This window comes from Echiichthys vipera (genome assembly GCF_963691815.1).
Source record: "Echiichthys vipera genome assembly, chromosome: 13".
In the NCBI taxonomy this organism is placed as follows: Eukaryota; Metazoa; Chordata; class Actinopteri; order Perciformes; family Trachinidae; genus Echiichthys; species Echiichthys vipera.
The window spans coordinates 11,171,233-11,186,619 of record NC_139838.1 but is presented as its reverse complement, the minus strand read 5'-3'; the positions used below and the strand labels follow the sequence as shown (position 1 = coordinate 11,186,619).

General features: G+C 38.0%; 1 protein-coding gene across 1 annotated transcript; it reads left to right on the top strand.

Annotated features, from left to right (window-relative positions):
• Positions 1–986: 986 nt before the first annotated feature.
• LOC310955926 (uncharacterized protein) lies at positions 987–13,606 on the top strand (the record flags this gene model as incomplete). Its single annotated transcript, XM_083926006.1, is given in 24 exon segments — positions 987–1,185; positions 2,376–2,516; positions 2,631–2,768; positions 2,860–3,041; positions 3,522–3,632; positions 3,716–3,828; positions 3,947–4,075; positions 4,947–5,103; positions 5,192–5,396; positions 5,508–5,667; positions 5,985–6,147; positions 7,207–7,312; positions 8,857–9,057; positions 9,512–9,652; positions 9,778–9,915; positions 10,001–10,182; positions 10,264–10,374; positions 10,454–10,566; positions 10,690–10,818; positions 11,079–11,312; positions 11,314–11,528; positions 12,515–12,674; positions 13,205–13,367; positions 13,466–13,606. Coding segments are annotated over 24 exon segments (3,732 nt in total).
• Between the last annotated feature and the right edge of the window lie 1,781 nt (positions 13,607–15,387).

Genomic DNA, 15,387 nt, shown 5'->3' with positions numbered 1-15,387 from the left:
GGCTGGTTCTGTTCATCTGCATGTACTGTCGGGCTGCAGTGACGCAGAGCCGGTTGAAAATAGGAAATTAGTGTTGTTTTACAACTCACTTAAATTAAGTAAAAACCCACTGTGAGATGGTCAATGTATGAAGCCTTTAACACAGACTTCAACACCTAAAAACAACTACAAAACCTCTATTCTGTTGCTAGTACAGCAACCTGTCAATCACAAGGTAGACACGCCCGAAAAAATGCCCTGTTTTATCGTCTATTTAACTCTATCTTGGAGCATCATTTACAAAATTAACATTATGATGTACTGAAAAAAAATGATGATTAAGACCATAAAGTTATTTGGAAAGTGTTGATTGATGTAATAAATTGAGGGACTAGTAGGGTGATTTTTCCATAGACTTCTGTGCAATCTAAATTATTTTTGTAACCAGTGGAGTCGCATCCTGCCAACCTATAAAAAAGACTGCAGGTTAAAGGCAATTTCACATTGGTCTCATTTTCAGACACGGAAGCTACACCTGTCACTATTTACCTGTAGTCTATGAGTAAAAAAAATGCTTAAAAGCAACTTCTTATCCTCACTTATTGACATCTCTTCTTCATTTTATCGGTACCAAATAAAACAATTTGTGGTTGTGCCAGGATACCGTATTCCACTTATATAAGATTACCAAGCTAAGCCAATCAGTTGAGTGGGATCAACTGATGTTTCCCCAAAAGAATCTAAATATTTAACATCAGTATGTTAGGTTTACTTTTACATTAATCTTTGACATTTACATATTAAATGTAATGCCTGAATAGCTATACAAAATGACAAAAGAACAAAGTGTGCAATAACAAGCTAATCAATAGCCAGCAAGAGATAGAGTACACGATCATAAACTTGTTTCAACATTGCTGAGTGCTCCTGTGTGGCTCACATTCACTTACCCTCACTAATTGTTCAACTGTACAATGGTAGCCACTGCTTCACTGCCTGTGGTCACCATGAGACTGGTACTGCCTAACCCAGGACTGGATCTCCGGATTCACAACTATGAGGATCTTGACAGGATGGAGAAAGAGGAGGCAGATGACAGGCCCAAGTGGGACAACAAAGCCCAGTACATCCTAACCTGTGTAGGCTTCTGCATTGGGCTTGGTAACGTGTGGCGATTCCCTTACTTGTGTCAAAGTCATGGAGGAGGTAAGACAAAAATTTACAGTGTGGTTGAGGTTCCCAGGAGTGAATTTATTGTGATCTTATTGGAATGTATGGCATTTTATGGTGTATCTATGATCTCAAATATAAAAACTGTGTTAATTTACAATAAAACCACTGGTCCATACAAAGGGTACCGCCCCTTAAGGCTAAAAGGAAAGTTAATAGATCGCTTATTATCTTATCACCATCATTTTATATGAATGATTATCAATAATAAGAAGTCTTTTGAAGTAATGGCTAACCTTAAGCATTAGATTTGAGCTTCAGACAGAGCTGTATATTGGCTTAAGTTGAGGCTGAATGCGAAGACTGTATTCATACTTCATCCATGTGTGCATGTGTGTGTGGTTGATGTGTTAAGTGGGACACTGTGAGTCACAGGAAGTGGGGCAGGTTTGAAAAGGCATGTAAAAATAGAATCTGTTGTTTTTCTGTGACTTGTTAACTGCTTTGGCCTATAAATCCATTGTCCATAGTCCATGTCATGAGTCACAGTAAACGTGAAAATATGCTGATGGATATGAAATATCAGCAATGTTCCATTTTACCCTGCTGCGAGTGTTTGCAATGTAATCTACCTGATATACAAAAACTCATTAAATGAAAACATCTGTAAATAGATTAAGTCATAAACCTGGCCTATCACAGACATTTAGGTCTATAACAAAAACTCTAACATTTAAGTGTATACTGTACCTAACTATTAAGCATTACATAACACATTTCAACCCTGCCAAAATCCATGTGTGTTGTCATCTGCAACACTTCATACCAATTAGTTAAAAGTCTACATAATCCATCATGAAACCTTGACATGTGGAGAGCTGGTTTAGCAGGAATAATGCTAACCATGTTCAGAATCTTTCTTCGGCAAATTTAGCACAATTAGCATAAGACCCAAAATAAAGCTAAATAAATAAAGGCCATAGTCAGCAGGATTAGTATTCTGGGTACCATGAATGTCTGTAAAAAGTTTATTGGTAATCTATCCCATAGTTGTTCAGATATCCCAGTCTGGAACAAAGGGGTGGACCGAACACTGCATGTTCAAATATATTTATCTCAGAGTGAAAAAGGATTGTGCCTCATATTTTTACAATGTCCTGAATGTCATGTTTACAGACATTGTAGAATACAAACATTCCCAACCACTAATCACAGACATTTTTCAGGTGCATTTTTGATTCCTTACCTGATCCTGCTGGTGCTGGAAGGCATGCCTCTCCTGCTGCTGGAGTTTGCCATCGGTCAGCGTCTCAGGAAAGGCAGCGTTGGAGTGTGGAGGGCCATCAGCCCTTACCTGACTGGTGTCGGTCAGTAAAACAGGCTCTGGAAAAAAGACCTCCAAACAATAAAACATAAGTTATCAACATATAGCAAGTTCCCTGTAAGCATGGTACCACAATTAATGATGCTGTCTTATTCAGGTATAGCCTCTATGCTGGTGTCCTTATTGGTTGGGCTGTACTACAACACCTTAATAGCTTGGATCATGTGGTATCTCTTCAATTCCTTTCAAGACCCGCTGCCTTGGACCCAGTGTCCTCTCAATGACAATGGGACAGGTACTGACACACATTTTCAACTGATATATTCACATGGACACCGATCCACCCAAATATCATCATTGCTTAAGTATATTTGTTGTCCCTTCAGAATTTGTACCAGAATGTCAACAGAGCTCCACAGTGGATTACTATTTTTACCGGGTGACTTTGAATAGTTCAGTCTCTATAGCGGACTCTGGAGGAATCCAATGGCCTATAGTTCTCTGCTTGTTAACTTCCTGGACAGTCGTCGCAATCTGCTGCATAAGAGGGATCGGCACTTCAGGCAAGGTTTGTTAAACTTTCAGTAAACTGACGATAAGCTTAGCTCTGCCTCCTGTAGTTACTGTTACTATGCCTGTCCAACTTTCTTTTATTTACAGTAAAAACAGATTTACTGGCCCACTCAAATTCTGTATTACTTTTTGATTTCAGACAGTGGGAGATAATCAGATAATCAGCCCTCTCTTTACATCACATGTTGCATGATGTGCTAAAAGATTTAGGTTAAAGCTGCAGGTCCCAGGCAGTAATTATCACCAATGATGAGCTTGTTAATACTAATTTTATCTGTATAATTGGAAAAAGTCATACTTGTAAAAATTACTGGTTTGAAAGTAGAAGAAGTAGAAGAAGAAGATTGTGTTTTAGTTTTAGAGAGGGCAAAAACACAGATGGGACTCTGTGCCTTATGGTTGCTGAGTTATAATTGGACAATGAATATTTGTCAATTTGATGAATTTGTCAGTGTTTTTTTTGCCATGACCTCAGGCAGTGTACGTCACAGCCATCCTGCCTTACATAGTGCTGGCCATCTTCCTGATCCGAGGACTGACTCTTAAAGGTGCCCTGAGTGGAATTAAGTTCCTCTTCACACCAGATGTATGTTTCAAATAGGTATTGCAAAACAGCCAATTATAAGGCTGATAAAATTAATTCACACAGTCTATGCCTCACTCTTGCAGGTGGACGAGTTGATGAATCCAACAACTTGGCTGGATGCAGGTGCTCAGGTGTTTTATGCCTTTGGTTTAGCATGGGGAGGCCTCATCTCCTTCTCAAGCTACAACCCTGTTCAGTAAGAGACATTTAAAGGAGTCATGTTGTGTTTTATAACCAACAGCAGCTTCACTGTTATTCAGCTCACTGTCAGTCTCAGACATAGTGTGTCCCTTCATTTTTTTTCTTTTCCTAAGCAACAACTGTGAACAAGATGCTGTGATGCTGACTGTCATAACTGGCCTCACTTCAGTCTATGCTGCCTCAGTCACCTACTCCATCATTGGCTTCAGGGCCACCGAGAAATATGACAACTGTATCAGTGAGTGAGTAATTGCATGATGTGGGTTTCAATGTTTTTTTTATATTTTACTCTGCTTTACACTCTGAGGACAACACAACTATCTGTGAGTGGGTATGGTTAATTTCAAAGTTTAAAAAAAAGCGTTAAGTGGACCTTTTCATTTTTCAGTTTTGATAAACTGACAAACAATAATGCAGATTTCCACCCAGCAAGGGGGATCAGAAGTAGAGAAGAGGCTTGGGCCCCTCCACTTTATGGCTCTGGCTTGATAATGGTACAAGATGAAGTCACAAAACTGTTGGTGTGTAAGTCTCACACTTACCATTCCTACATGCCAAAGCTCGATTCACGGCTAAAGTCTAGTTTGTTTAACAAGTATGGCATGGTTCACTTCCCGGTTGAGAGAGGTGAGCTTTGGCATTGCACGATTGCACATGTACGAGCATAAAAAGCTGGTTTGCGGTGGTCTGATGGTGGATTGTTTGCTGTCGATTTGGTCAGATGAAAATGTTCAAAAGCAGTTGGAAAAAAATCATAAAATCTGGGGGTGATAACATATGAGCACATCCCCACAATCTCTCCTCCGATTGTCATCATGGCTGATTGGATCCCATTGCAAGATGGTCTGTGGTTTTCTCTATGCCCATCATTCACATGCCAACACATAAGTTGTGGTTGCGGTTATCATTAGTCTTGTGAGGGGAGGTAGGGTAAGGAGGGTAAGTAATAGACTTTTAGCCACACTCTCGCCTAGTTTTAAATTGGAGTCAAAACAGGAAGGGAGTCACTTTAAAGCGAGTGTGGACTGGTCATTGAATTAACATAGACTTGCAGGGTATGAAGTCACCCATTAAAATGTAGAGCTACTTATCTGCGATACATTTTCTCCATAGTAACATCATGACATTATCCAATGCATTTGAGCTTCCTGAAGACAGCATCACTCCAAGTAACTACGAGGCAGCCTTTAATCATCTCAACAGCTCCTCTCCTGATATTGTTCTTGGATTGGACATCAAAACCTGTGACATGCAGAGACTTCTCAGTGAGGTGACTATATTGATGAATAACTATCACATTCCAAATTGTTTTTTTTTTTTGCTCTCATCTTCATTGTGACTAACTTGTGTTTGTACAGGGAGTGGAGGGAACAGGCCTGGCCTTTATTGTGTTCACAGAAGCTATCACCAAGATGCCTGGTTCCCCAATCTGGTCTGTCCTCTTTTTCGTCATGCTTCTCTGCCTGGGACTCTCAACCCTGTTTGGCAACATTGAGGGAGTGGTGGTCCCACTAAAAGACCTGAATGTATTCCCTAAAAAATGGCCTCATGAAGCTTTGACTGGTAACATGAGTTTAAAAATCAGCTCAATTAATCCCTCAGTTTTTCATCTCCCAATGAAATGTCCTTGGTTTGTTTGTTTTAAGTTCCTGTTTTTATGGACATGCATTTCAGGAGTAACCTGTGCTGTTGCCTTCGTCATCTGTCTCCTGTTTGCGCAGCATTCAGGGATTTATTGGGTAACTCTCTTTGACAACTTTGCTGGATCTGTTCCACTTCTGGTCATTGGTTTGTTTGAGATGATAGCTGTTGTTTACATCTACGGCATAGACAGGTTGGTAATAAAACCATTTTTTGCAACACATTGTCAGTCTATGTTTCATTTTGAATCCTGCTGTAAAATAACCATACAGCTTTCACAGCTTATTCCGGGCCAGTTATTAAGCAAAGCTTTATGGAGATGGCAAAGCTATTTAAGTCTTGTGTGTGGATGACTGCAATATATTTTGTAACCTCCATGTTCTGTCTTCTGTGTGCTGCTGCTATCTTGGCAAGGATGCTTTGTAAAATATATTGTTAGCCCAGTACTTGCCAGATTAAGTAAAATTATACAGTATATTCAAATCTAATTAAAACTCTCTTGTGTGGCAGGTTCAATGAGGACTTGGAGTTCATGATCGGACATAAGCCCTCCATCTTCTGGCAGGTTTCATGGGGGCTCATCAGTCCTCTAATTGTTCTGGTTATTTTAGTTGTCTACCTGGTGACACAGGTCCAACAAGAACTCACCTACTTAGTCTGGGATCCCAAATCTGTAAGCACATAAAATGTGATCCTCCTAACCCTCCCAACTTTATGTTGTCTTTTTCTCTAATGTTCTATAATTGCAAAATACGCATATAATATGACACGCTAATCATGTTTAGGTAAATGTTACTCTGTGGTACAGTCTTTAATAATAAGCAACTTGTCAATAGATAAAGTTCCATCAACAAAGTTTGGACAGTCATTACCTACCAAATATAATTTAATTAATATAATCCTAGGGCAGGGCAAGATAAACCGCTGTCATCAGCCCTTACTTGTAATGTCGGTGTACCTCAGGGATCCATATTGGGGACCCGTTTTCAGCCTTTACGTAAATTACTGAAATCAGTTAGTCTGTAATTCAAATGTGCACAGATAATACTGTCATTTATATACACGTAATGACCAAACAGCAAGCTTCATATAAGCTCACAGCGATGATTACCGATGTCATATGCATAAAGAGAACAAGTCAACAAAAACTCTCACACCTAATGTTTAAGTTGGGGTATCTAATTTCAAATATCTGGGTAACATTTAATTCTCATTGAAAAAAAATTTAAGTTAATAACAAATATTGGAAAGAATTTCAGGTCAAAAACACACTCCAAGATTCTGTAACTGTATTGCCTATGTCTATAATTATTTAGCATGATTTACCTCAAAAACATATTTTAGTGTACTGTTAAGCCATAGTTTGAGAAAGCTTGTGAGCCAGCCGTCTCTGTTTTCCATGGACCTAGCACCACTGTTTCGTTTCTGTGATTGGTTGTAGATCGCATGTCATTGCTGTGATTGGTTGTAGGTCTATCCAATTGCATCCATGGGTATTATGCTCTGAACTGTTAACAACATCCCTTGGCAAGCAAAGATTAACTCAGAGGTTCCAGACTAAGATGCATTTGTAATTAGTCTGGTGAGGTCAGGCTAACCTGCCCAGTTGAAAATAAGCAAAGATGGCTAAACTGGCAAATTGACATAAATGTTTATTTATGTGTATTTTCAGTATAACAGTATAAATATGTTTTTAAAAAATACACTAATCATACTGTTTGGGGGTTTACAGGAGGAGTTCCCATCTCTGGCATCAGTACCTTACCCCTCATGGATCAATGTGATCATCTTTCTTTTAGCTGGAGTTCCCAGTCTGGCAGTGCCTGTGTATGCATTATGCTGGTATTTGTTTGCATCAAGAAAAAAACAGTGACAAAATGAATTCAAAAGTCATAAATGTCCTGAGGCACAATGGTATTTCTTATTGACGCACCTAAGGAAAATACTGTATTTCTGCTCATATTTTGTGCAAATTCATTGCTGCTCTAGCAACATATGGCTTTATGGTTATATTGATTTGATTTGATTGAAGTTTTTATCCAGACAAATAATTTCAAAAACAAAACATCCACAGAGCTTTACAAAGGTGTATAATACAGTAAGTTACACTTACTACAAATATGATTGTGAATTAATATTTTTTTTTATTTGACAGGTCCAATACTAATGTTTGTTTTGTCTGTGTAAAATAGTAATCATTTAGTTCCAGCTTCTAACAAAGCTTGCAAGCCAATAGTATAATAATGTTGGTATCACATATTCACATGGTACATGGTTGGTATCACCTGGCTAACAGTCTGATGACAATTTAGCCTCTGGGTGCAATAGCCCGTGTTTTGGGCTTTCTGGTTTAGCTGGGGGATATCTGGCCCAAGACTTCCTCTGCCGAGTGGAGGTCATTGTTTACAGTCCGATTAGCAATTTGAGATATGAGAATGAAGTTGGAGTTGAGAGATGTCGGCTCTATAAACAGATAGCTCCATATTAATGCAGATAAAGAATGAAAGGCTAATTAAATGTTCTGAGATTGCACTTTGCCCAGTGCGTTCCGCCTCATTAGCCCTCCATGTGGAGCGTTTACAGCATGCAACCAAAGCATGCTCTCATATGATTGGTCAATAATAGTTGGACTCGAAACAGTGATCAGACCACTTCTTCTACCCAAATCGTGTCATTTCGCTTATAGATTCTGCATTGATATACATAATCTGTTTATAGAGATTATGTTTTCTGTATTTGCAACACATTTCTGTATTTGGTTGTTTTATCACTCTGTAGCATTTTAGCAAAATTGTGAATTTGTTGGTAGTAGTGATGAGCCCTGCAGTACATAATGTCACACAAGGCCTACTCATAAAATGACTTCACCCTAGAGTAGTGTTTCTCAAATGGGAATACTTGTATCCTTAGGGGTACTTTGGATTACTGCAGGAGGTACTTAAGATTTTCTGTTAATTTAAAAAATGTCGTGCAAAATTGCTAAAATATTTCTACTTATAATAATAAATGCATTTGAAATGTAGCCTTTGAGTGAGTTTTTTTGGTTCCAAGGTTGTTGTTTAGCCTTGTACAATAGACACTGATGTTCTGTACCTTATGGGGTACTTATATATTAAAATATTTCAAAGGGGGTACATTATTGAAAAAAGTTTGATAACCATTGTCCTAGAAGAAGAGTATCACAGAGGCTTGTTTATTGTTGAATGTTTGATTAAACTGAATGAATGGTGGTAATAAACGGTGCATAAAATCATAAATGCAGGATGTGCATTGGCTAATATGTGTTTAGCACCAAATAAAGAGATCAAATCATAAACGTATTTCCCCACTGCAGACACATATCCCTCACTTTTACTTCCAAGAACCATAGTGTAACATCTAGCCATGAGGCTGGTCCTCCCTAACCCAGGACTGGAAGACAGGATCCCTTCCCATGAGGATCTGGACAGGATGGAGAAGGAGGAAGCTGGGGACAGACCCAAGTGGGACAACAAAGCCCAGTACATCCTGACCTGTGTGGGCTACTGCATTGGGATTGGCAATGTGTGGCGATTCCCTTACTTGTGTCAAAGTCACGGAGGAGGTAACCTAAGATAAAAATGTCAAAGTGACATCTTTTGATTGAGCTGTCTATGTATGGTCAATTCTTGAATGGCATTTTTTCTATCTTTCGTGTATAAGGGACTTAGTGTATCAGTGTTGCAGAATTAGTTTAAAAAGGCAAATACTGATAGTAGATATCAGAATTGTGAATCCTTTCATGTGTCCTTTCTGCATATATCTGTGTTTCTATTCACAAGTGGCTATGTTAAGCGGTCCAATGTAAAAATTAAATACTGTAGATTGAGACAAATCTTTGAGGCTAATCTAACAATTGAATAATGTGATTTTTTTAATGAGATGTAGAAGCCCTTAGGTCAATGGAAAGAAATAGAAAAGATTCCCATATGTGCCACTTGAGAATGCTAACACTGTCAGACAACTGAAGATGGATGTGAGAATGCAAAGATATCTTTAACTGATCATACATTTTTCAGGTGCCTTTCTGATTCCCTACGTTATCTTGCTGGTGCTGGAAGGAATGCCTCTCCTGCTGTTGGAGTTTGCTATCGGTCAGCGCCTCAGGAAAGGCAGCGTTGGAGTGTGGAGGGCGGTCAGCCCTTACCTTACAGGTATAAGTAAGTAAAAAAAGCAAAAACGAAACAAAACCTTGGCACCACAGCAACAATAACAAAGCTGTTAATGAATATACTTTATGTTTTCCTGTAAGTGTGATATAAGTTAATGATTCTTTTCTACTCAGGTATAGCCTCTATGCTGGTGTCCTTCTTGATTGGGCTGTACTACAACACCTTAATGGCTTGGATCATGTGGTATCTCTTCAATTCCTTTCAAGACCCGCTGCCTTGGACCCAGTGTCCTCTCAATGACAATGGGACAGGTATTTGAATATACACACAGAGATACTCTTAAAGCACCAAAACTCTACTTGACTGCTCTATTGATTAAAACACTTTCCCCTTCAGGGTTTGTCCCAGAGTGTCAACGGAGCTCCACTGTGGATTATTATTTTTACAGAGTGACTCTGAATAGTTCGGCCTCTATAGCGGACTCTGGAGGAATCCACTGGCCTATAGTTCTCTGCTTGCTAGCTGCCTGGAGTGTCATGTGTGTCTGCTACATGGGAGGGATCGGCACTTCAGGCAAGGTTTGTCAAACTTTCAGTAACAATATGCATTCCTGAATCAACACAATTATGTCACGTTTTTCCTTTTTGCCATGACCTCAGGCAGTGTACGTCACAGCCATCCTGCCTTACATAGTGCTGGCCATCTTCCTGATCCGAGGACTGACTCTTAAAGGTGCCCTGAGTGGAATAAAGTTCCTCTTCACACCAGATGTATGTTTCAAATCTTGAATAGATAGTGATATCTCTATAGAACAAAAGACACACCACAGTCTATGCCTCACTCTTGCAGGTGGACGAGTTGATGAAACCGACAACTTGGCTGGATGCAGGTGCTCAGGTGTTTTTTGCTTTTGGTATAGGGTGGGGAGGCCTCATCTCCTTCTCAAGCTACAACCCTGTTCAGTAAGAGACATTTGTAGAAACCCTGTTGTGTTGTGCTGTGTCTGCACAGCAGTAAGGATAGCTGCCAGTCTCAGACATAGTGTGTCCCAAATCTTTTGCCTTCTTTTTTTTTCTTTTCCGAAGCAACAACTGTGAACAAGATGCTGTGATGCTGACTGTCATAACTGGCCTCACCTCAATCTATGCTGCAGCAGTCACCTACTCCATCATTGGCTTCAGGGCCACCGAGAAATATGACAACTGTATCAGTGTGTGAGTACTTGCATCATGTGGGTTTCAATGGTTTTTGGAGTAGAGTGATAAAGTTTATTTTACTCTACTTACTCTCTTTGAGGAGTATTTTAAGGGAAGAAGTTTGCAAAGAATGAAATTCAAGACCACTAAAACTGGATTAAACAAAAGTTATAATTCATTTATAATTTATAACATTAATGGGCCAAAAATATATTTCAGATGTGTGATGTTGACTCCACCTATCCAGAGCTACTAATTTGTGATACATTTCTCCATAGTAACATCATGACATTATCCAATGCATTTGAGCTCCCTGAAGACAGCATCACTCCAAGTAACTACGAGGCAGCCTTTAATCATCTCAACAGCTCCTCTCCTGATATTGTTCTTGGATTGGACATCAAAACCTGTGACATGCAGAGACTTCTCAGTGAGGTGACTGAAATGATTGATAACTATAAAATTCCATACTGTTATTGTTTTTTGCTCTCATCTGCATTGTGTCTAACTTGTGTTTGTACAGGGAGTGGAGGGAACAGGCCTGGCCTTTATTGTGTTCACAGAAGCTATCACCAAGATGCCTGGTTCCCCAATCTGGTCTGTCCTCTTTTTCATCATGCTTCTCTGCCTGGGAATCTCAAGCCTGTTTGGTGACATTGAGGGAGTGGTGGTCCCACTAAAAGACCTAAATATATTCCCTAAAAAATGGCCTCAAGAAGCACTGACTGGTATTCTGTTTTGTAGTTAAAATAATTTAGAAATTGGCAGATGTACAGTATCACTGAGAACTCACTGCACTGCATCGCTTCATATTAAGGTCCTTGTAATAAGTGATAGTTAATAAGTATTAAGGGCCTAATACAGGTGAATATAAATTACATATTAATACAATATTATAGCACCGTAGCACAAAACATCTTTTAGGACTACTCTTTTGAAAACAATTGTATAACCTTTATCACTACATAAATGGCAACCAAATGTGACCGCAAAGATGACTATATAAACATAATTGTTTCTGATCATTGAGATGTATTATCAATACATTGTTTAATGGAATTCATATTATCTAGATCAAGATCTATCTATGTTTTTTTTTATTGTGTTGCAGTGATTAGTCATGGTTTTCAGAATATTTTTTTGCATTGTACAATTTTCCTCAATGTAATGGACAATTACAAAAAAGCTGTTTAAGTGTGTTCTACACTTCAATAAACGCTTATTTAACTGCTTACAGATGAAAATAATAATTGCTTATAAATGTCTCTATCTTACAGCAAATGTGTTAATGATGCTATTACTAACACTTATTTATTCTTATTAACATATAATGTTAATAAGCATCTTAAAAAAATGTATAATGCACTTATTACCTATTAACTATGGCTTTTTACAAGGCACTATCGCTGTATCCGTATCTTAGCCTCATCCACGACCATTGTGACTGGTTTAACTAATAACAACAAGCCAGATAATTTTTCTGCCTATCTCAGAATGTGAACTTGTGTCGTTAGACTTCACACCAGCGCCTACACAGCGCTAACAACACAGATCCAACAATTAAGTAGCTGCTGCCCCTTCTTTCATCAAAGAAAGGGACAGTAGGTTAGGTTTTACTTGATTTGCAGTGTGTTCAGCTTTCAAGGCTACTGTACAGAAATACTGATTTTTGATTTAACACAAGCTCTCTTGTTTTTGTTGACGTATGTTTTAGGAGTAAGCTGTGCTGTCTCCTTCGTCATCTGTCTCCTGTTTGCACAGCATTCAGGGATTTATTGGGTAACTCTCTTTGACAACTTTAGTGCATCTATTTCACTTCTGGTCATTGGATTTCTTGAGATGATAGCTGTTGTTCACATCTACGGCATAGACAGGTTAGTGTTCAAAGTGAATGTAATGCTTAACGTGGCATTTTATGATATTGTACTGCCTACTGTTGAATAACTATAGCACTCAGTCCTCATAAGAATGAAGAATATCCTGCTGTTTGTGTTTGAACAGGCAGTCCTCAAGCTGTACCTGTTATTATTTACTATCATGTAGATGGCAGCGATCCCTCTGTGAATGATAAATTATTATGGTCTTATTTAACCATTGTTTGTGTTTAGTTAATGCTACACTAATAAACACTATGATATTTACGTTCTAAAAAGATGACTAATATTAAAGAAAATGCCACTCAACTATATGAATTCTCCGTTGCTTTGTGGAACATATTAACGTCTTAAGTTGGTTCTTCTGTTTTTTGTGGCCTGAAATTGTTTATTGATTATGTTTACTCTTAGTAATTCATCTATTTTTATTAAAAACCTATGAAAGATCAATACTCTTATGAAGGTACTTTCCAGATTACATAAAGGTATACCATATATCAAAATCTAATTAAAACCCCCTTGTGTGGCAGGTTCAATGAGGACTTGGAGTTCATGATCGGACATAAGCCCTCCATCTTCTGGCAAGTTTCATGGAGGCTCATCAGTCCTTTAATCATTTTGTTTATTTTAGTTTTCTACCTGGTGACACAATTCCAAGAAGAACTCACCTACTTAGTCTGGGATCCTAATTCTGTAAGCACATAAACTGTGATCAGCTACTAATGTCATCCTAAGCATGCAGCCATAGCATACCAAATTAAGTAATCATACTAATGTTTTGTGTTTTACAGAAGGAGTTCCCGTCTCTGGCATCAGTGCCGTACCCTTCATGGATCTACATGATCATCTTTCTTTTGGCGGGAGTCTCCAGTATGACAGTGCCTGTATATGCATTATGTAGGCTGCTCTTTGTTTGCTGCAGGAAAAACTAGTATCCAGAGTAAAAAAATGCCAATTTTTATTAAACTGTTTAAAAAAATGTGATTTCAGAATATAACAAAATGCATAATAGTTTGCATTTTGTTATTCGTGTTTTTGTAAATACTAATGTTTAATTGATGCATTTCAGTAAAATACTCTTATTTCTGCTCATCTTTTGTTTTCCATCCATCTAAGTTCATACCCATTAATCCTCTCCATTGAAGTATATTTTGTCTGTGAAATATTTTGCCTATATAATTTTACATCTATTAAATTTCGATCGATATAGAAAAATATTTAACTGTCAAAAGATAAACAATATAGCAAATATTCCAGCATAAATGGGGGAAATGTCAGCATTGTAATGTATGCTCTGAAGGCATGATTTATCCACAACTTGGAAAACTGTGATTGTCATTCAAACTCCATTAAGATATATGTCATAACATATAGAGTAGGCTTCTTTGTGATACGTTCAAGAGAAACTTTTTACCAAAGATACAAGGTTAGTCTTAAACAGCATCAGCTCTTTGATGCCAGTTTTGTCTATCACCATAGAGTATTAATGTTTAAACAAGCAGAAGATGTAGAGCAGCAAACTGGCCAAGAGAGGGAGACCTCACAATGACACAACACAGAGTGGTAGTAAGGTCAGGGAATGCAACAAAGTAAAACATGCTGTCAGGGGCTTATGGGGACAGTGGGGTCTGTGACAGCACTGTTATAATGCTGTAACTGTTAAAATATTAACTAACCACTATTGCTGGAATAATAAATCCCTTATTCAAGATCTAAATCAACTATGGTATAGTGATATATGTATAATAGTTAATTTAATCAAACTGATTTAAAGTGGATATATCATGAAAACTCACTTTTAGTACTTGTGCACAATCATTTGTGTATCTGTAATGCTAAAAACCTCAACCCAAAAACTATGAAATAAGAAATCCCACTTAGTTTTTTGTGACCTTTCCTGTGTCAGAGACAGGCTGATTATACCGTTCCCCATATGAGTATCTCCACCTAGGGCTTGAGAACTACCATTTTTCTTACAATCCAATCACAGTAGACTGGGTATTTCAGGACAAAGGGGCATAAAGAGGCAGGCGCTAAAATGAAGCATATTAGACAGAGGGTGAATACAGGTATATTCAGACTGACAGTAAGAGAAAAATTGTGTTGTTTTTTTTAACATTAAAGCATACATATATATTATATATATATATTCCTATAGGAAAACCAAAAAAATAAGCAATGAAATAAAAATAAGGCTGAGATGGATTTGTTTGTAGTCTGTAAATAGAATACAGTATGCACTGAATAACATAACTAACAATAAGTAACTGAATTGACTAATCATAATTAGAGAGGTTTTATTGATGTTTGCTCTAGCCAAACTGAACTTTGCTTGTTGCTCATTTAATGGACCTGAATAGTTGCCAGACCATTATTATCCTTTAATGATTCACAAAAATATACAAGTTCATGTGTGCTGATGCCTTGTTATAACTGAATCCTTGAAAGATTATTATCAAGTCATTTGTTAAAGCTCAGTACACACTAGCTGGAGACTTGCGATGGAATTGTGTAACCTGAAATCCCATTAATCATGGGTGTGGGTGTGTGTAAATGAAATTAGCTAGATCTCAGGGAAAGAGCTTGTATGGTCTTCTCAAATTACACTGAAAAAACAAAATCGGTGCATTATACTTTGTATTAGATGTGTACTGGATTGGGAAAATGTAAGCTGTAAAGTCATCCAAAATTTCAGATATTGGATCACCAGTGA